The sequence below is a fragment of the Peromyscus maniculatus genome, chromosome 13 (genome assembly GCF_049852395.1).
Source record: "Peromyscus maniculatus bairdii isolate BWxNUB_F1_BW_parent chromosome 13, HU_Pman_BW_mat_3.1, whole genome shotgun sequence".
Taxonomy (NCBI): domain Eukaryota; kingdom Metazoa; phylum Chordata; class Mammalia; order Rodentia; family Cricetidae; genus Peromyscus; species Peromyscus maniculatus.
In genome coordinates this window covers 26,108,586-26,130,952 of record NC_134864.1, presented here as the reverse complement: position 1 = coordinate 26,130,952, position 22,367 = coordinate 26,108,586, and the positions used below count along the sequence as shown (strand labels likewise).

Below are 22,367 nucleotides of genomic sequence, written 5' to 3'. Positions count from 1 at the left end.
GCGAGGAGGAGGCTGAGAAGAGGAAAAGAGAAACAAAGGAAGAAAAACACAAACTTTACTAGAGCAGCTGGCGGGAGCCGCAAGCTCCAGGCAAGCAGGTTTCCAGTTTCCTAGAAGCAGGGATCCGTGGGCGTGGCCCTCAGTGTATGCTAATCCGTTCAGGGTACTCTGTGGGTGTGGCCTTCAGTGTATGCTAATCAGTCCCTTGTACTGTGTGGGCGTGGCCCTCAATGTATGCTAATCTGTTCACTGTACTCTGTGGGCGTGGCCCCCCAGTGTATGCTAATCAGTCCCTTGTACTGTGTGGGCGTGGTCCGCGGGCGGGCGGGGCGGCCCTAGCGGTCGAGCCGTGGGGCGCCGGACGCTCTGGGCCGCTGACCCGCTCCCGGAGCTGGTCCACGCTGGTCCGGCTCTTTGTTCTGGGTCGGCGCGGGGACATGCGCCGCTGAGGATGGAGGTGGAGGACTCGGGCGGCGTGGTGCTGACCGCCTACCACTCGCACGCGCGCTCGCAACCCCAGGGCGCAGAGCCGCGCTGCGCGCCCCGGACCGCCGCCAGCCACCCGCTCAGCAGGTACCGAGCCGCACCGAGGGCCGCGCAAGCGTCCGGCTGGCGGGCGGGCGGGCGGGGCCGGGGGGAGGGGGCGGCAGCGCTTTGGCAAGTTTTTGTGGAGTTGATGAACTGAGCCTGCTGCAGTTCATATGGTCCTGATGGGTAATGAGAAATAGCGTCGACAAAAAAGTCTGTGTGTGGCTGGCTGAGGCTAGCGGAGGGGCGGGGGGGGGGGGGACCTGATAAAACTTTATGATGAGTTGGACACACTCATCCTTGCTGTGGAAGGCTCTCACCAGGTCCTGGAGCAATTTTAAAATATTATTAAAATCCAAACACAAGCCAGAGGAAAAGAAAAAAAAAAGTTCTGTCAAACACTCAGATTAACTATTTGGAGCTGGAGTTTCTCTCAAAAGGAAACTTCCTCTGACGTAACAAATTGACTCCTAGTGTAAATACTCTCTTAATTGTGTAAATAGAGTGGTATCATTATTCCATGACTGCCCGTGTCGATTTTATGCAACAAATTCAGTTCCTGTGTATTTCTTTGGGTGGGAGAAGTGTATAACCCCCTCACCACGTGCATTTAGTAAACCAGGGGTCTGTATTACATTGCTCTGACAGTGTCCATCTGTTCCACGGTGGATCAAGGTCAGTTAGAGCCCCTCTAACTACACCGAACACGGGTGGACAAAAATATTCCGAATGTGAGATGGTCTGTCTGCTCTCTGGCATATTTAGGGGAAGTTCATTTGCTTAAGTGTTGCCATCCGCTCTGAAGACATCAATGGATGCTTTATTTATTTTGAAGCCTACACTTTGGTTTCCTCTCCTTGTGGCATTTTTATATCACTGTTGTTTTTCAGTCACTTGTTTCTCCTCACACCTTTACCTTTATGGGATTATAATTACTTCTGATTCCCAGTTTAATTGATTTGCGATTATGTCACAGAACATGCTTTGGAAGGTGTCCACGAGATGAACCAACCACACTGGTTTAGGGACGACACTGGGCTTAGCGAACAAAGAAATGATTGTTTCTTCCAAAGAGAGCATGTTGAGTCAAATCTCATTTTTATATAGACAGTGAGAAATGGACCAGTTTGCCCCGGCAGTAGGGAGTCATGCACATCATTTAAAGGCTGCTTGCAGATACAAACTCTCCTTTGTGTTAGTGTGCAATTCTTTAAAAACAAAACACCGTCTTTGATCATTATGGCTTACTGGAGGAGTGGCTAAGTAGACGTGATTTGATGCAAAGCAAGGGCCAATTTTGTACATTCTTAAATGGCTTGGGTGTCACTGACTTGTTATAAGCCTTAGCAGCTGTCTGTGGGCACCAGATCGCTGAAAGGGAATTGGAGGGAGATGTCTTATTAGCCCAGCATGTGGTCTGGCGGAATGATAATGCCTGAGAGGGGGCCAGTCCATCTTTTACTATAAACCAATCAGGTCCAAATCTGTAATTTTGGTGGTTGCCTGGCACTCTATAGGACTCTCTGTTTTTCACTTCTCTGAGGCAGGCAATGGAGGTGTGCACCCCCCACATCCTTCCAGCCTTCGAACAGCAGAATCCTGGGAGAATAGCTTAACTCCCTGGTTCTCAGTAAAAGCATTGGAAATAGAGGTTCCTGTGTTTACTGGGAGCTGGAGGATACTACATCATTAATCATGTGTCCGATAACAGAAATGATCAGACCCAGTCATTAACCTTTGACTTACTAGCTAATGATCAATACTTCCTTTCAAGCCAAGAAGCAAGATGGTATTGTTCTACTTTGGAAGAAAGCACTCTCTCAGGAACACAGTTTCCTAAAATCGCTTATGTATTTGGAGCCTACTTGTAGAGTAGTGAGCCGTCTGGGTATGTGACCATGGGCTCTGGCTTCCCAAGGATCATTTTTTTAGCTCTTGCTAGCATAGGTGGAAATCAAAGCTAATCTTTCCTCCTTCCTCCTCAGGCTTCTACTACACCTAGTTTGTCTGGTTTTGAATTTGGGGTCTATGTAATATAATATATTCTCTATCTCTATGTTTTGTTTATTTTCCCCATCATTGTATTCAAATAACAAAGAAGTATCTGGTATATTGTAGTAGCCAAATAAATATTTCTTGAGGATGTTAATGGATTCCGACTAAGACTATAACAGGGCCAAGATAAAAATGGCAGGATTTTAAAGAGCCAAACTCAGCCTGTTGGCACAAACTATGTGTTAGTAACATGTCAAGCATTGGAAACACAAAAATAAATGGGATGTTCTTCCTGCCACAAGAATGTGGGCAGACCAGTGGAATTTTTAGCGAAAGGATGAAACAATAGAATTTTTGGAAGGAAAGAAGTGATATAATTCCTGATATAGGAAGTTTCATGTAACCGGATTTCCAACTTCTGGTTAAGAAGGCAGGGCATAGGAACTGGGGTCCACTCTGCTGCCTGTCAAAACTGTCTGAGGCTGAGGAATAGTAATGGTTTCTCCTTGTGCTGGTCTTGGAGGCCTTGTTTGCCACACTTTCTGCTGCAATCTCATTGAAGTCATCACCTAAATTTCTTTGGGGCCTGCTATTTTCTTATTTAGTTTTGTTAGAGTAAATGACCAGGAAAATGTGCCTGTCAGTCTTGGGGTAAGATTGCCAGACCTTGGCTGTGACCCACATTGATGACTACCCTCTTTTGAGTAGACTAGTTGAACAATTTACGGCATTGAACAACTTCAAAGAGATGTCATAAATGTTGATGATGTCCTTGATGGACAGTAGACATTCTTGGTAGGTGGTTCCCTGTTAGTGGCTCCTGATTAGTGGGCAACTAAACAAGTTAAAACAAGCTTGTCTAGAACATCAACTACCATCCAAATATATGAGATCCATTTAAATATCTGAAGTTTACAGCTCCCATCTCAGAATTTGGAAGAATTCAGGGAATGTCTTGTTCTTGCCTTGTTTGATTGATGGATTGCAACTAAACATGGAATGTTCTGAATGGAACCATCTCGAATCTCAGAAATCAATGCACTGGGTACCTAAAAGACTATCCACTGGGGTTGGTTGGCAATATGTCTTCCCCAGGTTTCAATAAAAAAATCATTTAATATAGATAAGCAATATTATGATATTTAATATAAGAATCATCCTTTGTCTTTCTTTCTAAGAAGGTCAGGACATGGAGAGTAAACAGTATACTGGTAAATAAGACATGCTCCTGCTTCTTGGAATTTGCCTGTGGAGTTGGGGCATTTAAAATACCACTGTATTTCCTTCTGAGCCCTTCTGGGTTTCTTCTAGAATTCTCTTTTGTTTTCTCTGATCTCTGTCATTATATTTCTCCACTTTATAGTAGAGCAGAGTGTGGGTAGTCTTCGTTGTTAATTCTTTTTTTTTTAATTAATTTTTTTTTTTTTTTTTTTTGGTTTTTCAAGACAGGGTTTCTCTGCATAGCTTTGCACCTTTCCTGGAACTCACTCTGTAGCCTAGGTTGGCCTCGAACTCACAGAGATCTGCCTGGCTCTGCCTCCAGAATGCTGGGATTAAAGGCGTGCGCCATCACCACCCGGCTGGTTGTTAATTCTTAACGATAATTTTCTCATGCAACTTTTGTCTTTTAAGATTTTCTTAGGAATTGACTTAAAAGATTATACAGTCTTTCTTTGCTCTGACTTCTCAGGAGTCATGTTTACATGCCTGTAGCATTGAATCTCAGTTTGTTTTATTGGGGCTAATAGATGAGATTCTGCAAATGTTCTGATCTATGAAAATAAATTGTTGTAATTATCTTCAGCATCATGCTTTTTAGAAAGGTCAAACTTATACTTAGAAGCAGGGGAATGTTGACAAACACCCAAAATACTTCCACTTATAAAGTGAGAATTAGCCAAAGATAGTGCTAATTGCCCCCCCTTTTTTTTTGGCATTTCTTTGGTTATATGAAATAATGATGCAGACATTTGCGGGGAGGGCCTGATATAAAATGACCATCATTATTTCTAGTTGTACAATAAACTTCCTGTGAAATGACAAAGAAAATAGAGAAATAAATAAAATAACTCTTTCTAAAAAACAAACAGAGCCACCATCCAGGGTTACCCGTGGCGTCTCTGCAGCCCTGTCCCCACTTTGTGAAGTCTCCTTGGATCTTAATATCACAGGCATTTTTATTTATAATGAGAACACTTTGTTAAAACAGATTTGATGATGATTAGGAAGTAAATGTTTTGAGCAAAACTAAACAGCAACTTTTAGTGTTGATCTTTTGGGGGATACTTTTCTGGGTTGAAATTAGTTTAAAAGATAGGCATTTCAACAGGTCAACATTTGCTAAAATTAAACATTTGTGTAGGTCCATGTGAGCTTGTGCATGTACAAAGGACACCAAATTCCAGGGGATGGTGGGCTTCTTGTTCTCGGAGGTTCAGAAATAGTAATGAAAATGGAATTCTTGGATGAGGATGGGTATTTATAGGCCATTTTTATGGTGTGGTTTTTGAAAGCAGAGCTGAAGACTCTGGTTTCCTTTATGAACTCCCTGCTGAGTGGAGGTGCCTCCATATGTGGAACGGTTGCCAAACATCTGGTGTATTTCTTTTGATCCTATCATTTGGCTAAACATTTGGCCAGTTGATCTATCCACTTTTAACCTGCTCAGTTCTCCCTGACCATTAACGTAAGCACAAACACACAGGAAGTTGAGAGTGGCCTAGAAGCACCTTTGTCCTCTTAACTTTTAATTTTCAGGCTGTACAGTTGCATTTACAGAAAATTTGCAACAATAACCTTCACCTAGATTCTTTAAATGTTAATGTGTTGCAAAACCAGCATCACAGTGGTCAAAACTAAATAAATTAACCATGGCATACCACAGTTAACTAAACTACAAAACTATAGGCTATATTTTTATTTCACTGATTTTCTTGCTATAGTTAATTTTCCAGTTATGTAGTTGAACCCAAGATCCCATGGTGAAACTAAGCATCCCCCCTGCCCCCCGCCCCCCGGCTCTTCTCAGTTGTGATTAATCTGTCTTTTATGACTCTGGCACTTGTTGAGAATTTGTTGGTGATTTTATAGGAAGTCACTTAAATTAATTAGTCCAGTGTGTTCTTATGAAGTCAGTGAGAGTATGAGAAAATTCTGTGGAAGTGAGGATGGGCCATCTTGTCAGGTCCAAGACACTAGGTTGTTGTAGTGATGTTAACGTTGGTCACCTGGATAAGATGGCTTTGCTAGCTTTATTTATTTATTTATTTATTTATTTATTTATTTATTTATTTATTTATTTATTTATTTATTTATTTTTTCGAGACAGGGTTTCTCTGTGTAGCTTTGGTGCCTGTCCTGGATCTCACTCTGTAGACCAGGCTGGCCTCGAACTCACAGAGGTCCTCCTGGCTCTGCCTCCCGAGTTCTGGGATTAAAGGCGTGCGCCACCACTGCCCAGCTCGTTGCTAGCTTTCTATACCACAGAGTCACCATTTCCCCCTTTGCCATTAATTATTGTCCTTCTGGAAATACTTTATGCAAATATCTTTTCATCCCCAACTATCCTATACTGATTTTAGCCTCTGTCTATGGATCATGGCAGCAAAGTTTATTACTGTGGTGTTCTGATGGTGATTTTTCTCTCATTTCATCTCAGTTTGACTTAATTTATGTACCATGAAATTATATATTCATCACCCTTTCTAACTTTATTATTTTTATGTCTATCATGTCTACAAAGTGAACCCAGTGTAAGGAGACATCAGTGGCCATGTGATAACATGATTTAGTTTTGCCTGGCTTGACTTCATGGAAACCATGAAGGTAAATTTTCTGATTTTTAAAGTTCCTTTATTTTTTTTTTTGGAAGAGGAATTTTATTGAATCTTTAAGAGAAAGAAAAAAGTCAGAAAGTTGCTAGATTAAATGTTCTGCGATTAGATCTTCTCCTTTATTTCTTAGAAGTGTCTTGACATCTGAGCTCTCCTAGGGTATTAACTGAGTGTCTGCATATGTATATCTTTTAAAACTCACTTATTTTATTCACATTTTGGATAAAATCCCAATTAGGCCACCATAGGGCATTCCCATGGCCCTGCCCTACAGGCTCCTAGGGGGTGGAAAGTTGCAGGACCCTGTCCAGGAAAGGAGTGAGCCTGGACTTCAACAGGTCCGAGGAGGGTACCCTGCTTATGTATTTTAACCCACGTAAACATCCCAATTTGCATATAATCAAATTTTTTTACACTCCACCATCAAACCAAACGATGTTACTTTTGGAGTAATTGCCATATTCTTATTCCTCAACTGAATGGTCTCTAGATTTCAGCTCCAGCTGAGAAAAAAGGAAAATGTTCTGTACCAAAGCAAAAGATGTGAAGAGAGTATTTCTTCGAAGAAAATTTGGGGACTTTAAGTAGCTGCCTTTGTACTGTTTTTAAATCTCTTTATATGGAAATACAAAGTCAACCACTTCTCTAATCAGTGTGGAAATGAAACTTTTCTTGATTGTTCATATATATATATATAATCTTGAGGACCAAAGAGGTAGCCCAGAGGGTAAAGGTCCTTGCTGCCAAGCCTGATGACCTGAGTTCAATCCCCAGGAGCCTCATGGTAGAAGGAGAGAAAAGGCTCCTCAAAGTTGACCTCTGACCTCTATATGCATGCAGTGGGACATGAATGTATACATGTGCACATACACACACACACACACACACACACACACACACACACACGCATGCGTGTGCATATACACTAAATAAAATAAAATGTAAAAACAATTAAGTGAGTAAATGCTGTATGATTTAAGATGCAACAATTTAGTGAGCACCTATTAAGATGTATAACTTACTAAAGAGTAAGTGACCCATATTGGTATATTGTTTTATTTCTTCTATAATTTCAATAATGATCATGTTAATAATTATTGTTCTTTAAGACAGTATCTTGTTCTGCAGCTTTGGCTGGCCTGGAACTCAGACTGGTTTGGAACTTGTGATCTTTGCCAAGTGCTAGGATTACAGGCATGGACCACCACACCAGGCTTAACGTATTATTTATTGTTGTTAATTTTCCCACATGCTGAAGAGTAAAATTAGATCCACATCTCTCACTCACCCTGCACAAAAATCTATTCAGACAGGATTAAAATTCTTAATGTAAACTAGGACCGCTGAACTTGTTACAGGAAAACAGAGAGGAAACACTTTAGGGTATAGACCCACCAGCAGCACAGAAAATGGCCATAAAAATTGAGAAGTGTATTGCATGCCATTTAAAAGCTTCCGCATGTGAGAAGGAACTATCAGCAGCGTGAACCAACAGCCCTCAAAATGGGAGCAGACCTTTGCCAGCTATAGTCCAGGCAGGCGTTAATATCTAGACTACATAAAGAACAGCAAACATGGGCCAATGAGCTAATAGGTCCCCAGTAAAAGAAACACCAAAGGCCAATAGCTATTTTAAGGAGTGCTTAAGAGCCTTAGCTATCATGGAAGTGCAAATTAAAACCACTTTGAGATTCCATCTGACGCCCATTCAAATGGCTGTGGTCAAGAACGCCAATGCTGACAGCTGTGCAGAGGAGCATCCCCTGTTGGAGGGGGTGTAAGTAGCTCAGCCACCTGGAAGTGGATGAGGAGGCTCCTCCAAAGGCAAAATAGAACTATCCTATGATGTATCTGTGTTGCTCCTGGGCATGAACGGAAAGGACTCAGTATCCTGCCACAGAGACACATCCATGTCTGAACTTATCACTGTTCTTATCCCAATAGCAAGGACGTGGACCCCGCCTATCTGTCCATCAACTGATGAACGCATACTGATGAACACGCTGTGGAACGTAGCCACAACAGACTTTTGTCCCGTTGTAAAGAAAAGTGAACTTACATAGTTTTCAGGAAAAAATGGTTGACGCTAGACAGTCTTACATACAGTGAGGTAACCTAGGCTCAGAAAGGCAAACAGCACATGTTTTCTCTCATCTACAGATCCATGTGTGTGTATTTGTGTGGAAGTGTGGGCAGAGGTTAGGAAGCTAGAGGTGGGCCCATAAAGTAACTTTGGGCGGGGGGGGGGGGGGGGTGGGCAGGGTGGTAGAATGCATGTGGTATGAACCGGAGTAGGAAGAAATGGAGAAACATGGTCAAGGAGAGCTGGAGGATCAGCGAAAACGGAGTATCCCCCAGAATGCCACAAAGAAACCCATTGCTTTGTATGCTGATTAAAAAAATAAACGGGAGGGGGGGGCGCTCTCAAGCATCCTTTGGGTACCCCGTGTGTCCTGTGACACTTCAGTAAATGACTGTGACAGATAAATTGTCTAACAGGTGTCGCGTGCCAGGCTATTCCAAGGGTGGGGGAGCGTAGGCTAAGCCTCCTTTAGAGGAACAGCTGGGGTCTCATGTTACTCTGAACAACTACGTCCGGACGCTGCTCTCTGCCGATCCCTCCAGTGACTGGACAGTGACTGCATACAAACAGCTGGAAGACAGGAAGGAGGAGCTGCAGGCCGGAGATAAAGAAGCATGAAGGAATTCTTAAGCTGTCAAGCAAGTGAGACTTAGCTAAGCTGTTTTAGTTCTTCTGGGTTGTGGTGCCGATTATCTTTTCGGTAGAAAGACAAATCTTTCTCTTTGCCATGAACTTTGTGGGGAGTCACGGGATTTTTTTTTTTTTTTTTTTTTTGACATCTGTAATGTGTAGGGACAAGAGTTCATTTGAAGTTGGGTCTTTGTTGCTTATCTATGAGAATCGACACAGAAAACACTGATCGGCGCCTTTGCCTTCAAACAAACACTAATGTATCTGTGTTCCCACAAAAGCCGCTGATGCAGTTACATGGTTTCTTCATTGTTTTGCTTCTCCTCCTCCTCTTCCTACTCTTCCTCCTCTTCCCCCTCCTCCTCCTCTTCCTCCTCTTCAAGGCTGGCCTCAAAAATCACAATCCTCCCACCTTGTCCTCATGATTGCTAAAATTTCAGGCTTCCTTCACCATGTGAGAAATCTGACAGAGGCTAGAAAAATAGCAAATTAAAAAATGATAATATGCCCGCATGGTGGTGCATGCTTTTAATCCCAACACCCTGGAGGCAGAGTCTGTGCAATCTCTGTGAGTTCAAGACCAACCTGGTCTACAAAGCCAGTCCAGGCCAGTCAGGGCCACACAGTGAGACCCTTTCTAAACGAACAAAGGACAATGTGACAGTGACATGTCCTCCCTACATTTATCTCACCTTCACTGCTATACTCTAAAAGTTCCAATTCTGCATAGTAGGCCAAGTTCATATGTTAGTGGTTGGGATTAAAGCTATGTTTAAGTAGCAATAGATGCGAAGGAGAGTGCGCATTGTAGTTAAAGAAATAAAGCTAAACTTGTTTTCTGGAAGTTTCCTTGATGATAGTAATCAGAGCGGTTCTTCCTCACCACAACTATCACTTGCCGCTCTAGCGAGCATTCAGCCATTAGTCACACATCAGCGTCTTCGCTTTCCTGGGCGCTCACGGTGGGGCAAACACTGAGCTAAGAGCTTGACATGCAAGTCCTGTGACACAGCCACTCAGGCACGGGGAGTCCCGGAAGACCACACACACACACACAGAGAGAGAGAGAGAGAGAGAGAGAGAGAGAGAGAGAGAGAGAGAGAGAGAGAGAGAGAGAGAGAGAGAGAGAGAGCGCAAGGCAACGGGAGCCAAGGCTCCGCCTCGTCACCTTCCAAAATGTATTCCTTCAATGTGTCGCTGCAGTCCTGTGACACTGATTAGTATATTATTCATATGTCATTTTTTTGTGTGTGTCAGTTTGATGACTGATTGATTGAGAGCAGCCTTTAAATGGAAGATGTTATAAATGTCCAGCTTTGGTTCAGTCTTTCATTTTGCATGTATTTTATTCTGTTTGAGCTTCTGTGTATGTGTGTGTGCCCTCATGTGCATTCCTGTACATGCCCGTGTGTGGGCATGTTCGGATGAGTGTGGACAATGTATATGATGCAGGTGCCACAAATGAGTGTCAGGTTCCTTCCTTGGTGACTCTGCACCTTATATGTTGAGGCTCGGTCACTTCAGTCCTAAGCTTGATGATTTGACTAGCTAGCTTGCTCAGGGATCATGTGCCTTTTTCTCCTGAGCACTGAGATTATAGATGGGTTAACACACACAGAGTCACACAAAACAGTCACATACACACTCATACACTCACACGAAACACACAGTCGTCAACCCCCCCCCACACACACACACCAATTTTCCATGGAGATCTGAACTCTGGTCTTCATGCCTGTATGGCAAGCCCTTGACCTACTGAGCAAACTGCCCAGATCCACCAGATTCATCAGATCCTACCAGACCCCCCAGCAGACCCTCTACCAAGGCTTCTTATAGCACAAATCCTAATTGGTCTTAATAATAAAAACCCAGAGTCAGATATCAGGGAGAAAGCTGAAAGATCAGAGAAGCAGAGCAGCAGCCACTAGAGACATCTTACCTCCACCGAGTCCTCAGTCTGAGAGAGCCCTGAGTTCCTGTCTCCTCTGCCTTATATTCCTCTCTCTGCCCAGCCATATCCCTTCCTGTCTCCACCTCCCTAGTGCTGGGATCAAAGGTGTGAGCCACCACTACCTGGCCTCTATGGCTAACTAGTGGCTTAGCTCCACACTCTGATCTTTAGGCAAGCTTTATTTGTTAATTTGTTAGATCACAAACAAAATCTCACCACAGCCTCTTAACATTTTTCCTTTCACCACCTCTTTTCCTCATCATAAATTTTTAGGCAACTGAGTGTATTGATAGATAAAATAGGCATACCAATCAAATGTTAACTGATAATGAATCATAAAAATTATTATAAAACAATTTTTGGCATATAAATATTACCATTTGTTAAAATCAAAAGCAAATTTGAATGCTAATGAGGTAGATGTGCTTATATATTTTTACATAAATAACCAAGTTTTGGCTGAATGATTGATACTATAGAATGTTGAACATTGTATTTCAGGGTCAAATGAAATTCTGATTTTATAATTGTTAATTCTGAGAACACGTCTTTTATAAATATGTAGTATAAAGTGGCATAACTATGCTTAGTGCTATTTCACAAATTGCTAGAAATTTTGCTTAACTTGAAAATCATTTACTAATTTTTCAATGACTAATTCAGACAGCAATTTTATTAATTTTTAATTTTTTAAAAACTGAGAATAGTTATTTTATATAATATATTCTGATCATGATTTTCCCTCCCTTATCCCCTCCCAGGCCATCCCCACTTCCTCCTCACTGTAACTCCGTGCCTTCCTTCTAGCTCTCTTAAGAAAACAAACAGCAAAAAACCAACCAAACAAAAACAAACAACAAACAGGATAAAACAAAATGAGCAAACTAGCAAACAGAACGAAGAAAAGAGAAACAAGCTAAAAAGACCATGAGAAGCACATACACACTCAGATAGACACACTCATAAACAAGACCCATTAAAAACTCAAAATTGGAAACCATAATATGCAAGCAAAAGACCAGTAAGGCCATAAATGCACAAAGACATTTAGACAAAGAAATTTGCAGAGATGCCCTTGAGTTAATTTTATGTTGGCCATGTCCTGCTGGGCATGGGCCTGCCGTGAAGTGTGGTTTGCATGACCAGTGAGACTTTCCTTTTAGAGTAGCTGTTGCTTGGAGACAGCCTCTGGGTTGAGGGGTGGGAGCTTGTGTCTACATCCCTGTCTCAGAGCTAGGACCTCATCTGGTTTGGGTCTGTATAAGCCCTGCGCATGCTGCCACAGTCTCTGTGAGTTCCTATGAGTGCCAATCCTGCTGTGTCTAAAAGGCCTTGTCTCCTTGGTGTCGTCCATCCCCCTTGGCCTCTGCATAGTTCTCTGAGCCCTGAAGGGACAGACTTGCTGGAGACATCCCATTTAGGACTGAGTTTTCCAAGGTCTCTCACTTTCTGCACATTGTCTGGGTTTAGGTCTCTATTGGTTCCTGTCTTCTCAAGGGGAAAGCTTCTTTGATGGTGGCTGAATGAGGCACTAATCTATGGGTACAGCAGGATGTCGTTAGGAGTCCTTTTATTGCTCTGCTCATTTAGCAGAATAATAATACTTGTTCCCCTCCTTCCCCACCACTACCCCCCACCCCCCTCCCCAGGTCCATGCCTATCTAGTCTCAGACTCTTGGCCACCTGAGCAGGGTCAGGCAGGGGTTCCATCTCATGGAGTGAGCCTTCAATCCAATCCGAGAGTGGTTGGTTACTCCCACAACTTAAGTGCCACTACTGCACCACCAGCGCATCATGCAGGCAGGTCACCATTGTGGATTGAAGGGCTTGTAGCTGGCTTGGGGTTCAGCTTTCTCCTCTGGAAGCATACAAAGTATCTTCTAGTACCATGAACACTAGTCACTAGGGGTGACGGTACTAGTTAGGTCCCAGCTCGACTTTTCCATATTCAGTAATATATTTAGATGTTGTCTTCAGCAATAGGGGGTTACCGTGAGTTTGTGGGGAGCAGCCAATAGCCTTGGCAATAACCTGAGTTGTTTGGAGGATTCCATGGGGCCCCTTGGCTAATGACTCAATTAGATGTAACTCATTCCTGGCACTGGATGTTTCACTTGGTGGCAAAAAAAATTACCTATGTGATGTTGTGTTTCCCCTGTTATTTGTTGACTCCATTTAGATTTTTGGAAAATAATATTTATTTAGAAAATATTTATTAGAGAATAATTTAAATGGAATCACCAGATAACAACAATATGGAAACCTACTACAGTTAAAGCTTCTTTAAAAGACACATACATATATATTATATAATATATAAAATATATAATATGTAAATATTTATATTAGTATACATAATTTGTATTATATACATTATATAATATAAAATATAAATATATGTTTATATTATATTATGTATATAATGTTATTTATCAATTATATTGATTATATAATTATATGTGTATGGTTAATTATGTATTATATGTATATATAATATTATATGATATAAATATAATATGGTATGTGTATTATACATTATGTCATATATTATATATATATTTTTTAAAAGAAGCTTTACTGTAGTAGGTTTCCATATGACCTCAAATGGTCCTTAGTTTTAGCTGCTCCTCCCCATTTGACCCTTCCATTCCAGTCTTCCTCTGTTGATCCATAACTATCTATTCTGTTTCCTCTTCCTAGGAAGATACTTCCCTCCCTTGGAATACTTTACTTTCTACCTAACTCCTGTGGTTATACAGATTGTAGCCTGCTTCTGGGTTACTTAACAGCTAACATCCACTTATAAATGAATACATACTGTATTTGTCTTTTTGCGGCTGGGTTACCTCACTTGGGATAATTTTTTTCCTAATTCCATCCATTTACATGCAAGTTCCACTATTTTTTTTTTCTTCCGGAGCTGAGGACTGAACCCAGGGCCTTGCGCTTACGAGGCAAGCACTCTACCACTGAGCTAAATCCCCAACCCCTATTTTTTTTTTTTTTTTGTAACAGCTGAATAATAGTCTATTGTATAAATATACCATATTTTCCTGATCCATTCCTCAGCTGATGGACATCTAGGCTGTTTCTCATTTCTGGCTACTGTGAACAGAGCAGAAATGAACATAGACGAGCAGGTGTCTCTGTAGTGGGATATAAAGTACTTTGGGGTTATGCTGAAGAGTGATCTTACTGGGCCTTGATGTGTCTGTGTTTGGGTTCTGGAGGGACCAGCACACTGGTTTCCATGGCTGTACAAGTTTGCTCTCCCCCCAGCAGTGGAGGAGTGTTCCACTTTCTCCATATCCTTGCCAGTGTGAGCGGTCATTTGTTCTACTGATCTTGGCCATTCTGACTAGTGTAAGCGGAAATCTCAAAATCATTTAGATTTGCATTTCTCTAATGACTAAAATGTTGAGCATTTCTTTAAGTGTTTCTCAGCCATTTGTGTTTCATCTTTTGAAAATTTTCTGTTTATTTATGTATCTCATTATTTAATTAGGTTGTTTGTTTTCTTATGTCTAGTTTTTTGAGTTCTTTATATATTTTAGATACGAGTCTCCTATTGGATGTGTAATTAGTAAAAATCTTTTCCCATTCTATAGCCTGTTACTTTGTCTGAATAACGGTGTCCTTTGCCATATAGAAGCATTTCAATTTCATGAGGTCCAATTTATTATTGTTGTTCTTAATGCCTGCACTATCAGTGTTCTGTTCAGAAAGTCTCCTGTGCCAATGAGTTCAGGACTGTTCCCCACTTTCTCTTCTATGAGGTTCAGTGTCTCTGGTTTTATGTTGAGGTCTTTGGTCCATTTGGAGTAGAGTTTTATACAGGGTGATAAGTGTGGATCTATTTGCATTCTTCTCCATGCAGACATCCAGCTTGACCAGCACCATTTGTTGAAGACACTGTCTTTTTTCCAGTGTGTATTTCTGGCTTCTTTATAAAATATCAGGTGTCCAGAGGTGTGTGGCTTTATGTCTGGGTCCTTAATTCGATTCCATTGATCAACATGTCTATTTTTATGCCAATACCATGTTTTTCTTACTATAGCTCTACAGTACAATTTGAGATCAAGAATAGTGATATCCCCAGCAGTTTTTTTTTATGATTTGGGATTCAAACAGCAAATTTTTTTTTTATGGTTTTTTGAGATAGGGTTTCTCTGTGTAGCTTTGCACCTTTTCTGGAACTCACTCTGTAGCCCAGGCTGGCCTCGAACTCACAGAGATCTGCCTGGCTCTGCCTCCCAAGTGCAGGGATTAAAGGTGTGCACCACCACTGCCTGACTCAAACAGCAATTTTTAAAATCAAACATTGTAAAATAATACAGGCCAAGGATTTGATACATGCAGGGAATGGTAATAGGAAAATATTATAAGTTTTCCCTACTTAAGTCATTATGTTTCTGTGTGAGCAGAGAAGTTTATGTGCCCAGTAAAAACCCTGCAATTCCTATCCTTAGTTTCTGATCTGAGCCAAGGTGTTTTAGTCAGTGTATTGGCACTGCATGGCTTGCCAACACGAGCATTTAAAAGAGAGGCTGCATCGACATCCTGTGACACAGTAGGAGACCCTGTGGCCAGAAACAGCTATGATTTGACTGTGTGTTTGATTCTTAATGGATTATTGGTTATAGCGTATCCAGAAAGTTTTACTGTTGATGACTTCTTACACATTCAGCTAATCGACCCCATATAGTTAGAAAATTGAGTCCTAAGCGTTGACTTCGGGGAGCTGTGTCATGTCTGAGAGGCTTATGGTCATTCAGTTTAACTGCAAGAGAATGCCTTTAGTTCCAGATGCCCAGGGAGCTGACGTGGAAAGATCACCTGAGCCCAAGAGTTCGAGGCTAGCCCAAGCACCCTAGGAATACCTGGTTTAACAACAGTAGGAAAGGGTGCTGTGACACCATTTTCCCGAGCCTTCCCGGCACTGTAAGCTTAAGTACAACCATTATCCATCGGGGATTCTTAGACTGTTGAGGCTGCTGGCCTAAGGTGGGCTTCGAACTCTTCCGTTTAGGAAACTAATCCTGGAGGTCTTCGTCTAGCTTTGAATCTTCTGGAGAGGCGGGAGTCAGCTCCACCTCTGGGCTCTGGTTGCCGTGTTTATTTTCCAAGGCAGCAACTTTGATAGACTTTAGTTCTAATGATGACAACCCTCCTGTGATTGACAGGTGTGTTAGTGACGTGTTAGCAATGGGGTGGGCTTTCCAGCTAAGTGCCAGGCCCCCGGAGGTGGCATTCCCTGTACGTAGGCAGCCTGGGAGTTTCGAGTGTCTTGATGACAGGAACTAAGCTTCCTTCGACCAGTCAGGAGTGACTGACTGGGGCGTTCAAGAAAGCATCTCTACAGCTTAACAGAGAAGCAAAGCAGGGAGACCATGTCTTTACCAAGGCTTCTGGGGAGTGGCAGCCCTGTTGAGCCAGGCTCTGAGTGTCGGCAGACACTGAGTGTCAGCAGCAGTCAGCTGGTCCTGTCACCATAGCGGTTATTCAGGCCCATGGCATACATGGTCTAGAGTGCTCAGTCAAGCCGAGAGCAGGTACCACAGCAGGGACACACACACACACACACACACACACACACACACACACACACACACACACACGGGCTCCCTCCTGGGAAACACTAAGGTTTAGAAAGAGGCGGTATCAGTGACAGTGTCCTTTCCTTAGTTTCCTCTCCAGTGCTGGACAACTACTCCTGCGTGTTATCTCCTCCAGTATAACCCAGAGTCGGAAAACAGCCTTGCGGTGACTTTTCATTGGCATCTGAAAGAAAAACACTTACTGACCTCCATAGAGTGAGCGAGCAATTAATGGGGAAAAGAGCTGACTGAAAGTTTCCAGCCGGGCTGTTTTGAAAACCCAAGCACAGATGCCTGGCTCTGGAATTTGTAACATAAACTCCATTCCCTCTTCATTTGTACATCTCTGGAATGGCAAGATCTACTTGGCAGCTCTTTTCTATCAAGTCCAATCCCCCTTGTGCTGAGCTGCAGAAAGTCCCACACTGGAGGACTCCCACGGGTCCAGCAGCTGGCAGCGTGTAACGGGAAGAAGCTGGCCGCGGACTCTGTATCTGATGCTGCGTCATGCTTTGTGAGGCTGTGAGTCACTGCCAACTAAAACAACACGAGTCATTACTTAGAAGAAGCCCCACTGTGGCAGATTTCGATCCGGCCAATCCTAAACAAAAGGGATACTCCCAGGATGCCAGTGTTTCAAAAAGCCCTTACTATGCAGGTTTTAGCTGTTAACCACCAGTGCGCTCTCTAACTTAGAGTTCAGGGGAATGCTTTGCTGCTCAGCGGACTAAAGGGTGAACTTAAGAAAAGAAACCCTCTTCAGTTAACCAACTCCTCCCCTAGGCTGTGCTCCTTCCTTTCTGTCTCCCCCACACCCTCCCAAACCCATTTCACTCACTGCTCTCTTAATCCGGCTTAAGAGCAATTGGGTTAAAATCCCCGAAATTAAAATTGTAATCTCCTCGCTGTTTCTCTTCTTGCATCCCAGTGACCTCTCAGCGTATTTATTCCTCTGGACATAAAATATGATTTCAAGGTAGATCATGGAGTGAACAAATTATGTATCTGGGTAATGTAGTCATTTAGGTGCGGATGACAGGCAGGATCGGCAGCTGGGAATGAAGTGTGGACTTCAGCGAAGAAGTTTGGATAATTTGGTGACTGTGCAGTGAATATTAGGAAAAGTGACCTGTCTTCTGTCTGGGAGTTACTTACTAAGATTAGAAATTCGGCTCAGGTAGCGTCGGATGTCACAGGTGGCCTTTTGTCCTGTAGCTGGTGAGGTTGAGAAGTGTGAAGGCCCATCAGACAGTCAGCCGAGGAGGGATGTTTTGGAAAGTTTTGAAAAGCTTTTGTTCACGGGAGACTTCAGCATCAGGGATGGTAACATCTGGACTGGACAAGGTTTGGTGGGAGAGAAGAGGCCTAGAGAGAGCAGTGGATGGAACATGGAAACCTGAAGAGTTTTGCTAGCTGGGGGATGGGAGGAGGTGGCCTGGGCCTGGGGAGCCCATGACAGTGACCAAGAGGTAGGAACATGTGGAAGCCAAGACCTTATAACCATCGGCAGTAGTGAAAAGGCCAATAATGGTGAAAATGGAAACTCACTAAAATGGGATATTTTTAGTGCGATGAGCCTGGATGCCATGGGTTTCCAGAGTGGAGGAGACGGAAGCCAGTTTGGTGCAGGTTGCAAAGTGGATGGTGAATAAAGCAGGTGAATGGATTCCACAAAGAATTTTTGAGAAGGAAGAGTGAGAGACATGGCAAAGGGATGGGGACATTTTTAGTTACTTGTTTCCCATCACTCTTTATTTATGAACGGGTTTACTTTTACTACATCACTGTCAGTACTTTTTAATCACACCTATGGATGAGATCCCACTGTGGCACATTTATCCACATCGCCTGCATGGATAATGTCTACATTTCAACTTCTATTACTCTCCTTTGTGATTTCCCATGTTCCTCATTATCCTTAAAGTAAAAAAGCTGAAAATCTGATAAAAGTCAAGAAAGAAATCTAGTATTTCTAAAATATGTGTCCTTCTACTATTTAGGTCCTTTGATAACACATGTGGTTTAAGTGTGTGCACATATTTGTATGTTGGAGGCTTGGCCCCCTTGATTGTTCCCAATGACAGTGCAAAGAGGTGGGTATTTTAGAGGCATGCTAAAATTTGCCCAAGGGTCATTTCATTCATTAAAACAAGAAAGATTTAAATTCTGATAATCCACAAGAAGAAAACTAAAATTTAAAAACAACTTTTGTATGTCATATAAGATACTGAATATTGGCGCTACCAATACTGGTTAAAAACTGTTAATGAGAGTGGATAAATGTGTTCAGGGTCAGTTACTGTAGCATCCAGCATTGGAGCATTGGGGGACCAGACTGTCTTTCATTTCAGTATCCTAATTCAGTCTAATGGCCCTGAGTGGACATTCAGTATCAGAACAATTGAATGAATGAATGAATGAATGAATGAATGAGGAAAATCTGTGAGCTGCTCTGGAGGAGCAGATATACTAATACTCCAGGCTCAGTTGGTGAGAGGGGAGTTGAGGGGAGCTCCCCAGAGGAGGTGATGGTGCAGTAAAACCCTGAGATGAATAGGGGGAGAGTTTTGAGTAGGAAGAACACTGTGGCAGATGCATGACGAACAGGGTTGCTGTGGTGCAGGTAGCCAGAGTGGCTGGGAATGCTGGTCCCTGCCATCTGAGACAGGGCCTGGGGGCCGGAGGGCCAGGGGGCTGGGGGGCCGGAGGGCCGGGGGGCTGGAGGGCTGGAGGGCTGGGGGGCTGGGGGGGGTGCGGAGGGTGGGGAGGGGGGCGGAGGGCCGGAGGGCCAGAGGCAGTTAACCTGTGATCTGAGAGGAGAGGCGGAGGGAGGGCAGGGGGAATTTACCGTCTACTTTGGATAAAACAGGTCACACAAAGGTCAGCGGTGTACCTGATGTCTTCACCGGGTAGCAAAGGGGTTCCATTAACTGACCTCCAGGGCTCCACTAACAGCTGAATTCTGTTTCCTTACGATCAGATTGGAAATTATGATGATTAGGTGATTCCAGAACCCAAATATGATTTTAGACCTGCACTAATTTTATAATAGCAGCGTTCTCTCTCCAGTTTAACGTTGCTGGTTTGCTTATGTGACTGGCTTCTCAGGTTCTTACCCAGTCTCTACAGCGAGTTGTTTATTTTGTTCCATTACTTTAATGAAGTTGGGACTTCGCCTGAGTAGGTGAAGTTGGGGCGTTGTGTTAGAAAGATGGGTGTGCACAAGCTTCTCCCCCAAAGCACAACCTATCCAAGAAGCAGGATTGATTCTGATTTTAAAGATTATTGTGTGTTGAGATCTTAATTAATAAGAGTGCTGGGTATTGTTTAATGGCATAATACATTATTATTACTGTTATTATTATTGCTCAAGGTTAAGGAGAGGAGTCATTAATAACCTCTTTTTAGAAAGATAAATTATATTAATATTGTATGTAATAGTCTCAATACTTTATAAAGTATAATTTAATTATATTTAATCCAGTTAATGTGATTTAGTTCGTATCCTATTTTGGTAGAAGATTGGAATGAGTTTAATGTAATTTATACAGAGATGTCCAAGAACATAAAAGAATATTGTTCAATTATGTTCTCTTTAACATTCTAGTACAACACATGCATATGCAATTTATGGAGGAAGTCTATTTTATTTTCTCGCTGATTTTCTTCTTTTTTGTTCCTCTGCCCCCATATTTTGGGTCTTAGTGTTGATACTTGATGAAATTATAAGGATATGTCTCTGAAGGCAATATGTATAGAGACTTGAAAGGAAGTCCTCTCTCTCATAAGCCATGGCCCCTTCTCATCTGCACAAGAGGAAGAAGCCATCTACTAGTAATGATCCCAATACCACCAGGACTTGAAAAATAATAAATTTGGAAACTAAATCTTCTGTTTAGTTACGTCAGTCCCCTCTTTTAAAACTTTATTTGTTCTTTGATAATTTTATGCAGTGCATTTAGGTCGTACCCACCCCTCTTACCGTTTAACTCTTTCTGGATTCTCTCTTTGAAAAGGGGTGGGGGATTCAGTCTATGATGGGTACAGTCTGATGATTCGGGGGCCCATGTGCTTACCATCCAAATGTAACACAGACCATCTCCACCAGCCTTCATGTTCCCCTCATGGCTCCTTCCAGCCCCACCCCTTGCCAGGCAATCTGCTTCTGCTGTCTGTCACCATGGATTAGCATGGCCAGCTTTTGCAGGTTGTAGAGACTGTCGTGGACAGCATTGCTTTGTGTCTGGCTTCCTTTATTCATTGCCACAGTCTTTGAGACTTGAATATAAGGCTGCATTGTAGGCTGAAAGTGGTGAGAATGTCCAGAAACCATTTGCTGCTTTCTTCAATTATTGTCCTCCACTGTCATCTGGTTAAGGAGGCAGTCAGCAAGGAAGCAGGCTCAGGCCAGCACCCATCAGAGTCAGAAAACTAAGCTCACTCTCCTATCAGGACTCTTGAGTCATGAGATTTGCCTCTCCACAGCCAATTGCGTGACATAGAGCATTTTTCTGTGTGATAGAGCAGGGTGGAAAGAGGAAGTGATGTAGCTGGGTGGAGAGACGAAGTGATAGAGCTGGGCAGAAAGAGGAAATGATAGAACTGGGCAGAAAGACAAAGTGATAGAGCTTGGCAAAAAGAGGAAGTAATGTAGCTAGGCAGAAAGAAGAATGGATATAGCTGGGCAGTAAGAGGAAGTGATAGATCTGGGCAGAAAGAGGAAGTGATGTAGCTGGGCAGAAAAAGGAAGTGATAGAGCTGGGCAGGAAAAGGGAGTGATGTAGCTGGGCAGAAGGAGGAAGTTGTGTAGCTGGCCAGAAAGAGGAAGTAAGATGGCAGGCCACAGAAAGGTATATAGGCGTGAGGAAACGAGAAGTAGCTCTCTCTTGGGCTGAGGATCTCCTAGAGGTAAGACGTGGCTGTGGCTGGCTTGCCCTCTGATCTTTCAGTTTTTACCCCAGTATCTGGCTCTGGGTTTTTTTTAATTAATAAGACCTGTTAAGATTTGTTTTACATTGTGCATTTCAGAGTGGATTGATTCTTTGATTTTATAATTATCAATGCTGAGAACACTACATTGCATGCTTAGGGCTGTTTTAGTAATTGTTGGAAATCCTGTCCTCATTGTAAGCAAAGTTCATTTAACAATTTTTATGAAATTGCATTTTTGTTATGACCACAGACACACACTAAAATTAATGCTCAACACGTGGTGATGGTAGGAAAATGTTTTTTTAAAAATCTGTTTTCCGTAATTAAACCATATGTTTCTACACGATCAGGAAATATTGTGTGTGCAGTAAAATCATCGCAGCCCATGCTCCCCACGGGCTGTGTATGAGCTGAGGTGTTCCTAGCAGCGTTCTCTGGAGTTGTGTGTGTCAATAACACACACAGCACAGTGTTGTGTTCAGAACAAAGCCTGCAGTGCAGTTGCGAGCTACAACACAGGCAGTCACTGCCAGCAACACCCCAGGGTCCTGATGCATTTCATTTTCAGACTAAATTTTGGTTGTTGAGAAACCAGAAACCTTTTATCATTACCAAGTGTTTCGTGATCCCGAGTTTTGTCATGAGAACCCATATGGGTTTGTGACCCACTCTTTTAAAAGGTGAGGGAGGCATGGTGATTCACACCTGTAATCTTAGCATCAGGTGGAGGATGAGGTAGGAAGATCACTGTGAGTTCAAGGCCAGCTTGGATCACACAGTGAGTCAGTGAGTTTTAGGTCACCTTGAGCTGCAGA

At 42.6% G+C, this 22,367-nt stretch overlaps 1 protein-coding gene across 1 annotated transcript in view; it reads left to right on the top strand.

Moving 5' to 3' along the window:
* The first annotated feature begins 317 nt into the window (after positions 1-317).
* Positions 318-22,367, top strand: part of Arhgap28 (Rho GTPase activating protein 28) — a 171,444-nt gene continuing 149,394 nt past the window's right edge. Inside the window, exon 1 of the mRNA XM_076549824.1 lies at positions 318-573. Within this exon, the coding sequence (XP_076405939.1) occupies positions 452-573 (122 nt within the window). The 5' untranslated portion in view covers positions 318-451. The remainder of the gene's footprint in view (positions 574-22,367) is intronic.